At 32.2% G+C, this 18,143-nt stretch overlaps 2 protein-coding genes across 3 annotated transcripts; both read right to left on the bottom strand.

Moving 5' to 3' along the window:
• Positions 1-1,547: 1,547 nt before the first annotated feature.
• LOC132733870 (protein trunk-like) lies at positions 1,548-5,538 on the bottom strand. Its single transcript, XM_060720594.1, has 2 exons — positions 5,459-5,538; positions 1,548-3,073 (listed from the first exon to the last, which is right to left on the bottom strand). The coding sequence occupies exons 1-2, from the start codon at positions 5,462-5,464 to the stop codon at positions 2,597-2,599; spliced, it is 483 nt and encodes a 160-aa protein (XP_060576577.1). The 5' UTR covers positions 5,465-5,538; the 3' UTR covers positions 1,548-2,596.
• A 4,029-nt stretch (positions 5,539-9,567) lies between these two features.
• On the bottom strand, positions 9,568-18,025 carry LOC132733891 (histone H2A-like). 2 transcript variants are annotated; one of them, XM_060720620.1, is made up of 3 exons: positions 17,897-18,025; positions 11,521-11,644; positions 9,568-10,022 (listed from the first exon to the last, which is right to left on the bottom strand). In XM_060720620.1, the coding sequence occupies exons 2-3, from the start codon at positions 11,626-11,628 to the stop codon at positions 9,726-9,728; spliced, it is 405 nt and encodes a 134-aa protein (XP_060576603.1). In that variant the 5' UTR covers positions 11,629-11,644; positions 17,897-18,025; the 3' UTR covers positions 9,568-9,725. The 2 variants fall into 2 exon arrangements, with proteins under 2 accessions (XP_060576603.1, XP_060576602.1); XM_060720619.1 differs by lacking the exon at positions 17,897-18,025 and adding an exon at positions 16,723-16,763.
• Positions 18,026-18,143: the final 118 nt, after the last annotated feature.

Genomic DNA, 18,143 nt, shown 5'->3' with positions numbered 1-18,143 from the left:
GTCTATTTTTCAATTAAGGTATTTGGATAGACGATAAATATTGTTTATCATAAAAAATAAAGTAACACCAGTGTGTCGATTAATCAGGTGATGTTACTATAGTAGAATTTCTAAAAATGAGCCGCGTCATGACAAAACCAACAAAATGCTTGCAGTATAATCAGGATCGATGCTGTTCGCTATCAGTTTCTTTACTTGTTATGGGGTTTGTAAGCGAACAGCATGGATTCTGATCAGACTGCGCGGATGTGCAGGCTGGTCTGGATCCATGCTGGTCGCAAATGCATTATGTTGTTTTGTCATGGCGCGGCTCAAATATACAAGATTACTTATCAACAACAATTCCACACAGCAATTTAATATACCGAAGAAATAAAAAAATATGCATTAATTTTTTTTTTCAAACCGACAAGTCATTGATCACGGAAAAAACAAAGATGTAAAATGATATAATGATAAAAAGTTTTATGGGAAAAACCCATAGAAAATCAATAGTAAAAATTCGTAGACAATAATCTGAGTTTCCCTTAAATACCAAAAATTATAGGAGTGTATAATATCATGTTTACACAAAATTTTATATTCAAAGAGGATATAAAAAAATGAAAAATTGAAAAATTGATGCGAAAGTTATGAACCTTCAAGGTGCAACTGATGACATGAAAAGTTAGTTTAAGTCTGGGTAACAAAGAAGTTAAAATGCAACAAAAATTTGTAAGTAAGATTCTAAGTCAGTGTCTGATAATATTATTGAAAATAATGTAGACAGTTTTTTGTCCAAGGTTCAGCAATCGACAAAGAAGTTTATATCAACTAGTCAAATTTATTAGTTCCCTATCGTGCATTAATTTAAACACGAGCGGGTATATGTGCCATGTAGGCCTACGAAATAAATAAATAAACAAACAAAGCCTGGCTTCGTGTTTACACTTACCTGTGCTCAAGATCAAAATTAAAACGTCCATTGATTTTTTTTCTTCAAAGTTTTAAATTCAATATGAACTTAATATTTAGTGAACTTGGAAGTTTAAGAAAAAAAATTTTTTTTTGCAAGTAAAGCGTTTTATTCTATACTTATAAAATGAATATATTGAGAAATATGTGATGAAATAAAAATGGTATTTTCATTTGTTCCGTATTCATGTTAAACTTTTATTTTTTCACTGCATGAAACATATTTTTCCGTATTTTCACTGGTGTCTTGCCGGGCTACTTTCTTTTTAAATTCTGCCAGTACAACAAAATTTAATGGAAAGATCTTTCCAAATTTTTATCGCAAAAAAAAGAGAAAAATGTATATAATTAAAAGAAAAATTCAAGTTTTTTCTATAAATACATGGTTTATTTTCATCTTGTGCATGAAATTAATACCACATTTCACTCGTGGCTACCCGCCACTCATTGAAAATTTATTTTCATTCTACTCGAATTTAAAATAAATCATGTATTTATAGAAAAAACTTGAATATCCATCTATTTATACTTCAATTTACAAGTTGATGCATGCATCTAAAATTTATCTTTATTTTTTAAAACGTTATAGGACCTTCAAAAAGTGAGTAGTCTAACACCTCATGATCGCATTAAATGGAGGCCCTGTAACGTTTCCGTAGTAAACACTTCAGCAAAAAGTAACATAAATCTGATATTGTAAATGCCAACATAACTAAAATAAGGGTAATATATAACATGTTTTGTTTTTTATTGTACAGTTCTTTTTGTTCAGTTCAATTATTTCAACTAATTAAAAACCATTTAGCAAAATGTTTCTAACAATAACAAATTATCAATGTTTATCTATGAGTATCAACATTAACATTTTGAGCATTTCAACGTGAATTGCAGGACTTGATACATGCCCAAACAATGCAAAAATACTAGAACGAACCGTTCAGACCGACGACGCTGTTAGTCAAACAAAGTCATGTTAGTCATACTTATTACATAACAAGAAACCTTTTTATTACAAAACTGTGTCTGTCGTGTGAAAAATGACTTGTTACGTGGAATGGTTCAAGCATATAGAATATGCACTGCTGTATTTATTAAACAAAATGAACGTCCTATTTTTATAATAAGGAAACCTCTTATTACACATTGCACACTACTCACATAATGTATTTATCTGTAAGCAGATATTCGGCATTCTATGCAGTTTTAAGATTTAAGCATTTCTTCCCATATACCGCCTGCCTGAAGGCAATCAGAATGGAAATATTAATACCACATGATAAACAGCATAGACGACAAAAGTCCTAAAAAAGGAACGCCTTTGGCGAAAGCCATGCGCCATGTTATTTGTTGGGTTACCTAATATATAAAGAATTGAAATGAAATCTTCATGTACGAAGCTTAAGCCTCCCTGGATGGAAGGGGTGTATTTCACGAAAAAACTGTTCTTCCAATACACGGCTGATTTGCGATTCCTTGTAATTTTATGAAATGTCAATATACTTGTTATCTATGTATTTACACAGAGCTTTATTGTATATCTTAAGTCTCTGTTATTCAATCAGGTAGTAATATTTATGCGGAAAAAACATATCAATCGGAATGATTTTGCTAAACGGAATGAAAACACGGAAAGTGTTTATTTTTATTGCCCGCATACACAGCCGACGGACACTTCTATAACTTCAAAAGAATACGTATGTCGGAGTGGAGGAGGGAGTGCCGACAGGACTGTTTCGTTTCTAGTTGGTATTTCATTTTCTTGAAGCTTTCTTAGGACTGTCAATGGGTAATACTGTGGAAAACAGGTGTAGAAGTCGTTGTAGCAAAACCTTGATGTGCACAAAACATGTTTTAAAAATCTTGGGTAATAATTCTCACCAAGATTAAGCCAGCGATTCTCAGAACGGCATTGCCAATCACTAGGCCTTGGATACGTGTCGGAATGGCCGTGTCCGGTCCTGTTTGTCTGTGTGCTGTGCAAATAGAGTCTGCTGGTAGCTAAGCTGGAATCTTGTGTTCTTTTTAATTTATTCTGGATAGAATGCGGTTCCATAGGTTTTGCTATACTGTAGTTTAAATGAATAACTGCCACGACGGTCCAAACACACAGCTCAAAAACCTGAAAAATAAAGATATGTATGGCAAGATATCAACCCACTTGTAGCAACAATTCATTTAATATGTTTTTACATGAGAAAGTATAATAAATTACTCCAGTTTTCTTTATATGAGTCGGTATTTCATAATTGTTTCATAATTTTGTTTACACCAGAAAGCATTTAAATATTTTTTCAATATTTGTTTACGAATGTGAATATTTCAACAATATAATATAAATATCGGCTTTTTGCTGAAAATTTCGGTTCCTTTTTCAATAGTGTGCCTCTAAGCTGAATCTTTAAAGAGGTAAAACTGCCGTACTGATATTAAAACAAGCAGAGATATATTTTGTCTTATTTCTATAACATGATAATATTCAATGAGGCAGGAAATAATTTAAAATTTACCTAAAATAGAATAATTTCTGACGTACAAGATCGTACATATGGGTATGCTATGACACTAAAGTGACTCCATTTGAGTAAAAAAGGTTTTAGAAAAATACCAAATATTAAGAAAGGTTTTAGAAAGGTATAAATATTTGCAATGCTGGTAAAAATGTATTATGAAAAACAAATAGATTTTAATATGTATTACCAAACTTTTACCTTGTTACTAACGGAAAATTTTCTACATATTTTGAAAAGTTTAAGGTGAATGCTGTTAAAAGTGTTTTAAGTTAGGTCAATTCACTTGATTTGTATCCGTGACAACACTTAACTCTAGTTAGCTAACTTTAGGTTTTTTATGCTGTACAGACACTGTAATAGACTTATCAGCCTTATAACAACATATGAATTCATTAATTGCCAATCAATTTATTTATTTATAACAAATATATGTGAACAATTGCTAAAACTGGGGTAGAGTCTATCATCGGTATCAAAATATTTTTTTTCTTTTAAAAGTTACCAAGAAGATTTGTTATGTGTACGGTATTTAACTGTGCCTTCTATTTAATTGTCAAAAACTTAACCAAAGAAAACGGTATGCTGGGGGGGGGGGGGGGGGGGGGGGGGATGGAACAAAAATAACTTTAAAAAAGCCCCCAAAATATCCAAAAAAAATATGGCTGAATCTAGAAATGTGTAGTAATTATATTTTCGACAGGTTTTCCTCGGGTTTGAGGTGTAAACCACTCGACAGTGATGTGTCTGCAATCATTTGATTATACTTTAATATGATGCGAAAACAGAAAATACAAAATACAAAAAATCATATCAATTCGCGAGTTCTTTTAATATAAACTACATTATATTGAACTATTCTTGTCCAATTTTTATTTCTTTTTTCAAGTATATTTCAAATATTTAGCTATATTACTGTCTAAGAGCAAAATAACTAGAATAGCAACACGATTTACAATATGATAAAGTATATAAATAAGATTTCAACATCACGAAATACGACCAAAAATAAAATATAACATTTTGTGATTTCATTCTTATTTAATTATGATTTTATTCTCATCAAATAATGAATTAGATAAATAAATATAATATTTTTTATTAAGTCTGAATATAAAAACTATAAAAATAAACAGGCGTTTTAATTAGATACAAAAATAATTCATGTTACTTTAGTATATGCATGTATGAAGGAATTTTCAGTAGCTTGGAAAGGATACCTAAGTCGAAGATAAAAGTTGCTGTGTTGGTAAGAAACTGGAAAAATTCTAAAACATTAAAGTGACGTTATGCCGACCCAAGAGTTAATAGTGAGTGAACAGGTGAAAGCCAAAGTAAGTCTTCATTTTGTCCTTATTCCTTTAAATTCTTAAAGTTACTTAGCATGAACAATAAATAACATACATTCAATCAAGGAATTTTCTGTAAATATCAATCACAATTAACCCCAAGTGACGCCCAATTTATAAAAAGAGTGGATAGTTTGTTTATATTTTCGGTAAATTTCTATTTTATATTAAACATTTTCAAACACGAACTGTTGGTCAGTCACCGTCAATTTTTTGAAATTTGTAGTCAATTAAGCTCTACTTTATAATGAAACAAAATAGCATAATGTTTCTTTAAGACTTATAGTAATGAATTTCTTGAAAGGATTAAAAAATAAGTTGTCCTTTTCCTATATTTTCATTTATTTTTTAAAAAAGAAATTATGTTTTAATGTGATATCATTAAACGACGTTTATTTATTCTATCAATCTAATGATAAAGTTGCCACGATATTAATATCATTGTTCTCGCCGCAATGTCCGTTTATATTTATGTCTATAAGTACTTTATTTCTAATATTCATGTTAACATTTCCATTATTCATCAAAGTTATAAAATATCAAATAACTTCTCTTTTCTCCTATTTAATAATTAATTATAAACATAAGTATAAATAATTAAATGAAAGTGTTAATTAGAAACTAAACAGATAGAATTAAAGTATATACCTGCATACTGCCTATCAGCACGTTGTTCACGAGATGGACGCCAGCCGTCTTATCCTGCAGTTATGTTCTCTCTAACATTCCTTATATATAGATATTACTTCAAAATATGCTCGACAAAAAAAACCAGAATGTGCTGTCTTGTCAATGTTCGGCGACAATTTTATAAAATCTGATCGTTTCTATGAATGAATTGTATGAATTTTATGAATTGTATGATTCATCCATGAATTAAGTAAAACCATATATCTCAAATTCATTCACAAGAAATTAGATTTTTTAATCTCTCCCCAAGTATGATATATTATTTGAAAACATACTTTAGACCATTTATAAACGCAAATAGCATCATCCTTATATAAGACTAATCTCTATGATATCTCATTTCATTGCAAAAACAGTTCTGTTATGACTAAAGGTCTTTTCAAAAATTATTTATTTACTTGGAAATTTGATATTTACAGAAATGATTCCTTTTATAGATAGTAGTTTCACCAATATGGACAGAAAAAACATCTACGCCGGATAAAGTCAAATTCGTTGTATTTATATGAAATTAAAGAAATATTTTAAAGATATACTAAGCTCATCTTTGAGTAACACAATGTAATCATATAAATTTATTGAACTGCATGAAATCCTTACTGAAAGTTCTTAATTTGAGTAAAGAAGCGTTCAAATTTTGTATTGAAAGCTGCAATCCCTATCAAAGGTCAAGTGAAGTTGGTCTTTTCTTAAAAAAAAAACTGCCAGTTTTTTTACTGACACTATATATGCATATTATGACCACTAAAAGTGTTTAAAACATAATATATCTACTTTGAATGAAGCCTAATCATTCTTACAGACACGGTGTAGTAGTAGTCAATATTTTCAAATACCAAATTTGAGCAAAGTATATCTATTATGAATAAAAGGGTGTACAGTTTTCAATAAAGTGATTCATTCACTAAATATTGGCAAGAAATAGCTAGATCATGTAGAAAATATAAGCAAAAACCGTGCTTTGTTAATTTGACCGCACGATAGTAACGGCGCAGCATCGCATAGATGGCCGACCTACGACCCAGAAATTGAACATATTCATGGCTTTAAGTACAGCGATATCACTAAAGCAACAGGAGCATTGCGAAAGCGCACAGGTGTTCGTAAACCGCGCTTTGACAGAGTTTTAACATTTAAATACGCCCTTACACCAGTTGTAAGAAGTCACGGATTCCACTATGCCCACTTTGTTGGATGTTTTTTAAGGACAAAATGGACAAAATGCAAATGAAAATACATCTATGCAGATAAACATTCATTTCACTATGGATCATAATAGGTACCAATCCGGACAACTTCGTAATTACACGCTCGTGCCGCAGGTACTACAGCAGGATCACGAATATTCCAACATGGTTCATATCATTCTACGACAACGACGGAGTAAATAGCGTTACATTAGGGTTAGATCATGGTGGCAAGTGCGTTTTTTTACTTTGTAGTAAAAGCTAGTCATGCATGTATACGTCAATACGTTTTATTCTTGGTTGCAGAAACATAAATGTTCATTATACGGTCAATGCATTGAGATAGCCGTGAAAGCGCCATGTGAACGCTGTAAAGGCCGGATGCAATAAAAGTACGAACACAGAAAGATCACCATGTAAAACGTCACAATAACACAATAGACCGTGGAAGTTCCATTTACCCAAAAATATATAATGATGTTTTAATTACTTCCTTTATATTTTGAAAACATTTATTTCATTACGGCTGTACACAATTTAACACATTTTATCACTTCGTTAATGATATTGCGACTACATCAACAATTAAAGAGCAGCTCAATTATTTATTGTGCACTTTTTATATATTACCTGCCTGATTTCGTTGTCTATTATTTCCGCATTTCATAGACATTGTAATGGTGTTTTAGTTATCTTTATAGTATAGGCAGAACAAGTTAAAGGTAAGCAACAACGTTTCGACTGTATTTACTGTTATTGCAATAGTTGTCTACCTTAGTACATAACGCTATATAGAAACATAATATTTTTATTTAATAATTCTCGAGTTTGCGGATGTAAAAGGGTCGGGGCGGCTCTTGTCGTTAGGAAGGTAGATAGCTTCTTCAAATGGAATAAATCATTGACCAGACTGGATTGAACGCATTGCGCTGTCGGTATTTTAATTTCCTGACAACTTAATAACCAACGAAAGATAGGTTTTAAATATATATCAATTAGTTTAACAAAAAATTATGTATAAAAATCTCGCAAAATGGTAAAATAATGAAAAATTAATAACTTTAATAATAATATAAGCTGACATCAAGTCAATGGAGAACTTGGACAACTGGTCCGTGTGAACTAAGATTTAAGAATGGAACAATTCATTTCCTAATATCCTTGCAATTAACAGAAATAGAAACACTCCCAAATTAATCCATATTTTCTATACGATTTCATTATATTACAAAAAAACCCAATATTAGTCTGCTTTACCAAATGCAGTAAGTCAGGATTCTATGGCATTATCTAAAATTATATATAACCTATAAATACTTCATAACCTATTACTATAGCGACATTCCTTTTTTATTTAATTAATAATCTATTTATACATTCATTCAGTATTGGCCATCAGTTAATAACTTTAAGTTTTCTTTGCACCTTCCTGTTTTGTGTTGAATAGATCGTAGTTTTTTAACATATATCAAGAAGGGCTTGTAAACTTCATAAAAAGATACCAGTTACTGTTTGATAGTGGGTCATAAATTCAGTTACGTATCGATCAACCTAACATTAATTCAGTCACTGTTTGATAATGTTAACATTAATTTAGTCACTGTTTGATACTGATTACATGAATTCAGTCACTGTCTTGTACTGATAACATCAATTCAGTCACTGTTTGATACTGATAACATCAATTCAGTCACTATATCTATTCCGTCACTGTGTGACACTGATTACATTAATCCAGTCACTGTGTGACACTGATTACATTAATTCAGTCACTGCTTGATACTGATTACATTAATTCAGTCTCTGTTTGATAATGATTACATGAATTCAGTCACTGTTTTGTACTGATAATATTAATTCATTCACTGTTTGAAACTGATTACATTAATTCAGTCACTGCTTGATACTGATTACATTAATTCAGTCACTGTTTGATAATGATTACATTAATCCAGTCACTGTTTTGTACTGATAACATCAATTATGTCACTGTTTGATACTGATTACATCAATTATGTCACTGTTTGATACTGATTACATCAATTCAGTCACTGTTTGATACTGATTACATTAATTCAGTCACTGTTTGATACTGATTACAATAATTCAGTCACTGTTTGATACTGATTTTTTTAATTTAGTTACTGTTTCATAAGGTCTACATTAATTCAGTGGCTGTTTGATACTGATTACATTAATTCAGTCACTGTTTGTTAATGTTTACATTAATTCAGTCACTGTGTGATCTGATTATTTTAATTCAGTTACTATTTGATACGGTTTACATTAATTCAGCCACAGTTTGATACTTATTACATTAAATCAGCCACTGTTTGATACGGTTTACATTAATTCAGTAACAGTTTGATACTTATTACATTAAATCAGTCACTGTTTGATACGGTTTACATTAATTCAGTAACAGTTTGATACTTATTACATTAAATCAGTCACTGTTTGATACGGTTTGCATTAATTCAGTCACTGTTAGATACGGTTTACATTAATTCAGTCACTGTGTGATTTGATGTTGATTACATCAATTCAGTCACTGATAATTAGGTGAATTTTCATATAATTGCAGAAACCGGTTTCCTTTTTACAACATATCTGGATTGTTCGGGCGTTTTATTTAACTGTAAATAGCCGTAGAACATTTCTACTACCTTTCCTTATGTTTCATTTTTTTGTTGGGTTGTACGTCGCAGTGGTCATATCGTGACTTACCAGCTGACAAGTGGCGGATGGCCTTAGGAACTTATGTGCATTATTTCAGGCCACTGGAGTAGAACCACTTTTTTTACTAGGGCACATGGTACAATTCTAGTTTTTGAAATCAGATCAGCAATCAGAAAATAGCTAAAGACAACTGAAAATTCAAAAGTTAATAAAGAATTTCTTTTATTTATTAACAAAATGACTGTAAAATAACATTATCGTCCAAGAAAGATTTCAATTTAACAAACAACTCATAGACTTCATATTATATCAAGCTTCAAATATTTTCACATTTTGAAAACCGATTCTAAATAAAGATATTAGAATTCCTGTGACTGGGATGAGGGCTGTTTGGATGATTTTGACGTCTTCTTGGGCAGCAAAGAGTTGTGAATATTGGGCAAGACTCCACCCTGCGATATTGTTACACCAGATAACATTTTATTCAGTTCTTCATCGTTTCTTATTGCTAACTGAATGTGTCGCGGGATTATTCGGGATTTCTTATTGTCACGTGCAGCGTTTCCCGCCAATTCTAAGACTTCTGCTGCCAGATACTCGAGAACTGCCGCCAGATAAACAGGGGCACCGGCTCCGATCCTCTCGGCATAATTTCCCTGTAAATGAAATGTGCAAAAATATTAAATACATATTTTAAACCTCATTACAGAATTACATTATCAGAAGGAAATAGCTGGTGTTAACTCAATATAAACCAATGTATATAATATGTATACCAGAAGGTACTGTGCTAAGTTAGGGTAATCGCCTATGAATAAAACATAAGTCTTGAAATCACGAAAGTACGATGACAAACGCGAAAGTAATGATATTCATTATTGTGTTTTTGCATCTTTGTACTTTCGAGTTTTCAAAATCGTACTTTAGAGTCTTTGTGACCGTATTTTCGAGTTTTCGTTATCTAACTTTCAAGCCTATGTTATTGTATATTCGATTTTTGTGATCGTACTTCTGAGTTCTGTGTTTTCGTCTTCAAACTTTTGAGTTTCATGTATGACATTCACGTTCTCGTCTTCGGACTTTCGTGTTTTCGCTTTTCAGTTTTTTTTTCATTCAAAGGCGATGACCCTTTCACATTTCTGGGAAATAGCTAGATATATAGTTGACGTTAGATATTTAAATACATTTAAAGCACTAAAAGAATTAAAAGCAAGCAAGGGTTACTAATAATTAAAATTTGTATTAGGTAAACTTTTTGCTGTCTGCAATTATGGCACTGTAAAAATGTCCTTAGAACTAGAATGGGATACCTCACAATCCGTCGTTATGTTAGTCTACGAACTATCTGACAGCGTTTAGCGGGACAGACGGACAATCTATATCCTCCTTAAGTTGCGGGCGTATAAAATGCTGTTACAAAAGCATATTATATCTAAACTAAAATAATCATTCCAGATGCGGATATCATTTTCATAGTCTAAATGCTAATCGTTATTATCGCTAATCATATATTTGTGTGTCGAGGAACTGTTATGTTCAAGTCATACTGAGTAATAAATTAAAATCTGTTCTGATCTGCTTATCGCAAACGTGCTTGGCAGACTTAATTAGCACTTAATATTAAAAATTTCAGTAAATACTACTATACAGTTTTTTGATATTCTAAATAGGAAATTATGGCTTTTTAAAACGTCAATGTTTGAATGTTATCAACAAAGACATACATGTCATATCTCTTTAGCACTTTTTTTCTCAAGCTGATACATTCAAATATTTCTAAGTGCATGTACGTCTTTTATAATAAAATAAGCACACAATTGTTAAGCTTAAATATACGTTACGATCTCGTACACATATATCATACAAAGACATCATTGACACCTTGCATTTTCTTCGGCGCCACTACAAATGTCCTTAAAGGATGAGAGTCACGTACCGTACACCAAACATAAACTATAATCATAATAATTATATCATAAAGACGGCGTACTCGCATTATATTATGTTACCAGTGTTTGGGAACAGGAATAGTTCAAAATCATGTTAGAGCTATAGGTCTAAAGTCGACTAGTATAACTTCCCAAAGGGTTCAAATGAATACATTCAGTGGTTGGTCAATGACTTACACTGTAGCGAACGTAATATTAACTGTACCTTTCTGAGAAGTCTATGTAGACGACCAACAGGGAACTGTAGCCCGGCTCGGCTTGATCTCGACTTTCCAGCCTTCTTTATTTTACCGCCCTTACCTCTGCCAGACATAGTCAAATGTAATGCACTGAAATGACAAAAATAACTAGTTTTGATGTGTTATTTAACTATTCCTCCATTTTAGTTGTCATGGCCATAGAAATATGCAACGTCGTTGCATATAAATCCACGGGATCATTTTCGATCGAAACCCTAAAGACGTTTCAGAAATAATACAATTCCCTCAAAGATTGTGTAGTACTTTAAAGCAAAATGTTAGTTGGTGGTCACCAAAGTAATTTAGGCATTGTATATTTCACATCCTTAAAAGAATATGGATTTGTGGATCGGTTTAAGTGTATATTCAAGATTGCTTCGTGGAAAAGTAGTACTCTGAAAGTCACAAAGGTTTCATTTGTCACTGTTACCTTGACCCAATGACCTCAAATTCGAAAGCAATCACCAACTCCTATTGACTGTGGACAATGTCCTTATGTAGGTTTCATAGACTAAGGCTTACTACTTCTAATGTATGGATCAAATGAGGATTTAGAGTGTCACTGTGACCTCTACCTTTGCATCATGATCTGACTTCAGAAATTGATATTATCTACTGACCATGGCCAAAGTCCATACAAAATTTCAAAAACTTGGGCTTATTACACCTCGAGGTATTGATCGGAGGATAGCAAGACGTACATAATGATCACCCAAACCCATTATACAGGTAATGGGGGCTCTAAACACCAGCGAGATCATTCTTATCTTTGACTATCCCAACCTTTGCTTTTTGTTCAAATATAAAAGTCAGTCGAAGACTATTAATAAATGATTTATTTGTGGTTACTTCTAATGATACATAAATGTTGTCTCATTTGTTACAAGCCACTGTCTGGATAAAAAAACGCTAATTTACGAGACAGACTTTAGTGCCAGAAAACTACAGTACAAACGCCATGGTGGAAATGGCCGTGAAGATACTTTTTGCCAATTCTAATTACATTGACTGACACTTTTTGTTATATAGAAATAGAAATTAATATAAGGTGATATTTGCATAAACTAGTTGGAACAGACTGGTTATATATGACAAGTATCATCAGCGTATAGGCATGAAAGGCGAGGCAATACAAAGACTTAGTATTATGTCGGCATAAACGGACACCGGGGAAGAAGTACCGACCTTTCTAATTAGCTTACTGGATACCTCACATGAAAAATATGAGTATAATTCAAATATATAAATATGTTCCAGCTGTGAAACATTTAGTTTTATTTACCACTTGCCTTTGCAAAGATGGGAGTTAAGGTAACTCCAAAAGCCTAAGAAGAAAATATTTGAAAGTCATGCATATATTAAAGGGAATAAATGTATATCTTATGAAATATTTTAATAAAATCTATCAACAGTAAAATTATTTTGTTCCATTATTATATGGGTGATTTCCTAAAAAGTTGTTACTTTTTGTTTGTTACTTAATACACATTATTCTGTTACTTAATACACATGAATAATGTACGTAAACAGAATAAACTGCACATTTTCCCCCGTTTTAAGTAGGCCAATTAAGTATTTAGAGCTATATATCTCATGCAAAAATGATCTTTGAATTGTAAAAAGTATATTCCAAAATGCTTTGTATGAAATAAATATGGTAAGAATGGTAATTTATTGGATTAAACGCGAATGGCGCATTCACAAAATAGCACAATATTTTGTTCAGAGATAATAAAGAAATATACTCTGAAAATCCATTTTCTTAGCCCTATTTGAATAAAAAACGTTTAAAAACTTATCATTTTCATGTCATTTTTCACAATTAAAATGATCATTTTAAAACTGTGATTTAAGTCTTTCCACTTCTGTAGCAAACAGAGTGAGTGAGTTTTCTTAATGCCCAGACCTTTATCATATGATATACCTATCTAGTCCTGTCATGTCAAAAAGTCAGATGAGTTTCTTTTTTATCGGGATCTGGTCTGTCGTATCTGATCCTGATTAAAAGTAGGACAACGTTATCTTTCTCAATACTTTTAATAGGTGATACATCAACTGAAGTTTTATTTATACACTTTGTATCTTAAAAAAATGCTTGCGGCCGATATTGATGTATTGTCAAACGTTATGTATGCATTATAATACAGAAAAAAATAACACATATGTTTATGTTTATTACTACTTATGTAAAAGTTTACACTTGAGAAACAACAAAATTTTGCATGGTAGTCAACTCAAGAAAACGACACATTCAGTCATAACGGAGGGGTACACATTATCAAAGGTTCGTATTCGGCACTGTTCGGTGTTACTATTGCACAATTCATGCGTTAGTTTTACATTCGTTCCGATGGTATTTTGAGCAGATAGAATTTTATTTAAGTCAATAGTATGACCATCACTAGCATAGACTCTGGTGGTCCTAAGGCTTTATCTCTACAATGTTCGAGTTCTCGTGCACAACAAAAACAACAAGAGCCCGGTTTGAGCCGGGTGATGCTCCCCGAATAGGTTTTGGACACAGGAAAGTACACCTCTTGTAGTTTCAGAGTTATGTTCGTGGAAAAAGTTCAAAGTGCAATAATTCCAAAATTAGGCAAGGCAGAGTTACAGTTCTTTGCACTGCACTTCTAATCAATGTGATCTATCAACCTACAAAGTTTCTTGATGATATCTCTTATGATTTCCGAGTTATGTCCTGGATAATTCAAAAAGTAAAAATAAACAAATGGCAATAACTCCAGAATTAGGCGAGGTAGAGTTATGATTCTTGTGCACTGCACATCTACCCATTGAGATTTATCTACCTACAAAGTTTCATGTTGATATCTCTTATAGTTTTACAGCTATGTCCTGGACAAGATTTTTCTAAAAGGGGAGATTATTCAAAAATAAGGCTTAACAGAGTTATGGTTCTTTTGCACTGCACCTCTACTCAATGAGATCTATCTACCTACAATGTTTCATGTTGATATCTCTTATAGTTTTAGAGTTATGCCCCGGACAAGATTTTTCTATAAGGGGAGATAATTAAAAAAACAGGCAAAATAGAGTTATGGTTCTTTGACACTGCACTCCCCCTCAATGCCCTCTACCACTGTATGAAGTTTCAACAAATTATCTCCAAGGGTTTTCAAGTTATGTTCCGGACAAAGTTCAAGTTCAAAGTATTAAAATAAACAAAGGGCAATAACTCCAAAATTAGGACAAAAAGAGTTATTGTTCTTATGCAGTGCACATCTACGCATTGAGATCTATTCACCTACAAAGTTTCATGTTGATATCTCTTATAGTTTTAGAGTTATGCCCCGGACAAGATTTTTCTATAAGGGGAGATAATTCAAAAACCGGGCAAAATAGAGTTATGGTTCTTTGACACTGCACTCCCCCTCGATGCCCTCTACCACTGTATGAAGTTTCAACAAATTATCTCCAAGGGTTTTCAAGTTATGCTCCGGACAAGACAACGGACGGACAGACGGACGGACGGACAGACGGACAAGGCGCCGACTATATGCTCCCCCGAAATTTTTCGGGGAGCATAAAAACTATCACGTCTAAGAAAGCGCTAAATTTACAAATTATCTATGGATCTATCTGTAAAAGATTTAGCATTCAATGCATTCGCAAAAGAGGGTCCAATTAATTAAGAGAAAACATTTTTGTTACAATTTTATAACACACAAATTTAAAAAGAAGGCTGCGATTTTCATTTAATATTATTCTTTTCAGTGCCGTGGATCATCCCATTAAAAAAAAAGATTTTAAAAAGTTAAGTGAATATATTTTACTTTCTGGCTCATATTTTATCAATGTCTGTTTTAAACACATTTGTGTCTCCAAAAAGGAAAAAAAGAAGAAGTAATATCCCCCAACACATTTCATTTACGTTATATTCATATTTTTTTGGGTATTTTGTGAATTTGCATAATGCTAATTTTGTCAGAATGCTAATTTTGTAAACTCACAAATAGTGTGTTAAGTTGTAGATAATCTTCGAATTTAGCACTGTGTAGACTTATCAAATATCACTGATAATTGTTCGATTTTATTATGTTAATTTTACTAAAAATAAAAGCAAGAGATATCAGTGGGACAGAGCGCTCGACTATTCTCGTGCTTAATATTAAACCTGGATAAGTTCAAAAAGGGAAGTTAAGTTATAGATAAGTAATAAGTTTCAACTAATTTCCTTCTGTAGTATTTGAGCACAGGCACGAGTATCGGACCTGGGAAGAAAAGATATGACCAGATTGATAAAAAAAATTGTGTTCATCTTAAAAATGTCAACCCCCTCCCCCCCCCCCCCAAAAAAAAAAATGTAAACTCTTAACTTATAGTATATTTTTTAAGGGGGTCATTATTTACATTTTTTGGGGGGGGGAGGGGGGTTGACATTTTTTAAAATAAACACAGGTTTTTTATCAATCTGGTCATATTTTTTCTTCCCAGGTCCGATACTCGTGCCTGTGTATTTGAGATATCAGCTTGTACCAAAGTGGGATGTTTGGTAGGTTCAATCTCTTTTATCATTGGCACAATATTTATCTTAGACAATGAATATGTAAGAGAGTACAGGAATAAATCTTCTAGTTACAGAACTAAGCTTATTTCACACTTCACACTTTAATCTAAAAAATACTTTGATCTATTTTTTGTCAATTATTTTAATACAAATGTATATATATCATTCTTCCGAAATATATAGTTAATTCATCTCTATTTGTCAGAAAAAGCATAATATATGTCACTTTAAATTTTCAGTGCATAAAAACTCAAACATCTATGAAAATGCATTTAGTCCAGTCTCTGTTAATAAGAGTGTTATGTGCCAAAAAGTGATAACTTCTATATAAGCAAATACTTTAACAATTAAAAAATAAACATTTTTAAGATAGTGAAACATTGAAATATTAAATAGAATCTACAGCAATGTGTGTTTCATAAGTTCGATAAGTTTATTTTCAATATTCCGTTTGTCCAAATTGTCCAGGAGGGTAAACGGACACATGATAAATGACAAGATACTTGAAGATAGTATGAACCATACTCGTACTAGTACAATAACATGTGCATGTGGAGAAGTTAAACGAAACATTGTATGTCATTGATAATAAACTATCAAAACAAAACACATTCAACTTTAAACATAATGCTAAATAAATTACCACTGTCTATACCATATATCAACCATAAACCAATATGTGCATCATATACCAATGTGCGCATCACGCAAACGTGTGAATACCATGCAAACTTGATCCATAGGAACTCTGGAACAGGACCGCATATTGCGGCGCATAAATCCGAATCCGTACCGGCTTTACATTTAGTCTGTCCGACCTTTGAATATCTTTTCATATTATGCGAGCGGGTGGTCTTTAATTATCTTATATCAATTTAATATAATCTGCTAATTTAAAAATCAGTCAAATTTACGGTATATTGAAAAAAGAAAAGGAGTGACATCCGCCATTTGCCGCAACGTTCGGAGTAAGTAATCCCCCTTGATATGCTTGATTTTTGTTTTTTATTTTTCTACTTATGAATACCAGATGAGTGCCTAAAATATTTATCTATTGATCATGTTTTAATATTCCTTTTTTCAGTTAAGCAAAACCAGTTTGACCATATTATTAATATGTCTGTTTTCTCCATGTTAACAAATCAAAACACGAATACACCCGATATAATGCCGCCTAAACATGTCAACACGTGTAAACAATAAACCGTTAACGTTATATCCGGACGATACCTGATAGTTGACAAAAATAACGGGAACAAAATTCTGAAAAAATAGTAATCAATTGTAGCCAAAGGGGAAAAACTCATGCCGAAAACGTTGCGGCAAATGGCGGATGTCACTCCTTGTCTTTTTTTATGATACCGTAAAATTTGACCAGTTTTAAAAGAGACAGATATGGTTCAATTGATAATATATTTTTTGAGTCCATACACTCGGATAATACTAAAAGATATTTAGATGTAGCAGAAACGTTTTAAAATACCGTTACACGATCGAAAATATACGCCGCAATCTGCGGTCCCGTTCTCGAGTTCCTATGACTGATCATGGTACTCAACAACGGTCACGTGCGACATGTATCGGATTTAACAGTGTAATGTAGCATACGTTAATATTATGTGGTGAATTATGTCCTGATGTATTAATTTCCACCATGCATGCCGGACTCAATTTTGTTGTATTGCTACACGTGCTTTATACTTCTAGGCGTTTCTATGACATGAAATTTTATTGTAACTGCTTATTACAAGTCTACATGTAGGCCTACATGCACTTTTCTCGCCGTAAACTTATCTCAGGAAAAGAAAACAACTTACATGTACTAACACCGAGCTCCGCTGATATTCTAACACTGACAAGGTTAAACTAAGTTTATATATGCAGTTTTTGAACATCCACGAAATTCCCGTGCGTTCGGTGCGACACAACTACTGGAAAAGTCACGTGCCATTTTAAGATAAGACAAATTCAACTTTTGTGCGCCTTTTACTTTACACACTAAGTATATTATATTAAGTTCAATAATAATTCGACGAAATATTAAGTGAATTGAATTTTTTTTTT

The sequence above is a fragment of the Ruditapes philippinarum genome, unplaced genomic scaffold (genome assembly GCF_026571515.1).
Source record: "Ruditapes philippinarum isolate M1 unplaced genomic scaffold, ASM2657151v2 ctg105_1_1_1_1, whole genome shotgun sequence".
Classification (NCBI taxonomy): Eukaryota; Metazoa; Mollusca; class Bivalvia; order Venerida; family Veneridae; genus Ruditapes; species Ruditapes philippinarum.
Note: the sequence above shows the minus strand (reverse complement) of the source record. Positions and strands in the feature narration are given on the sequence as shown.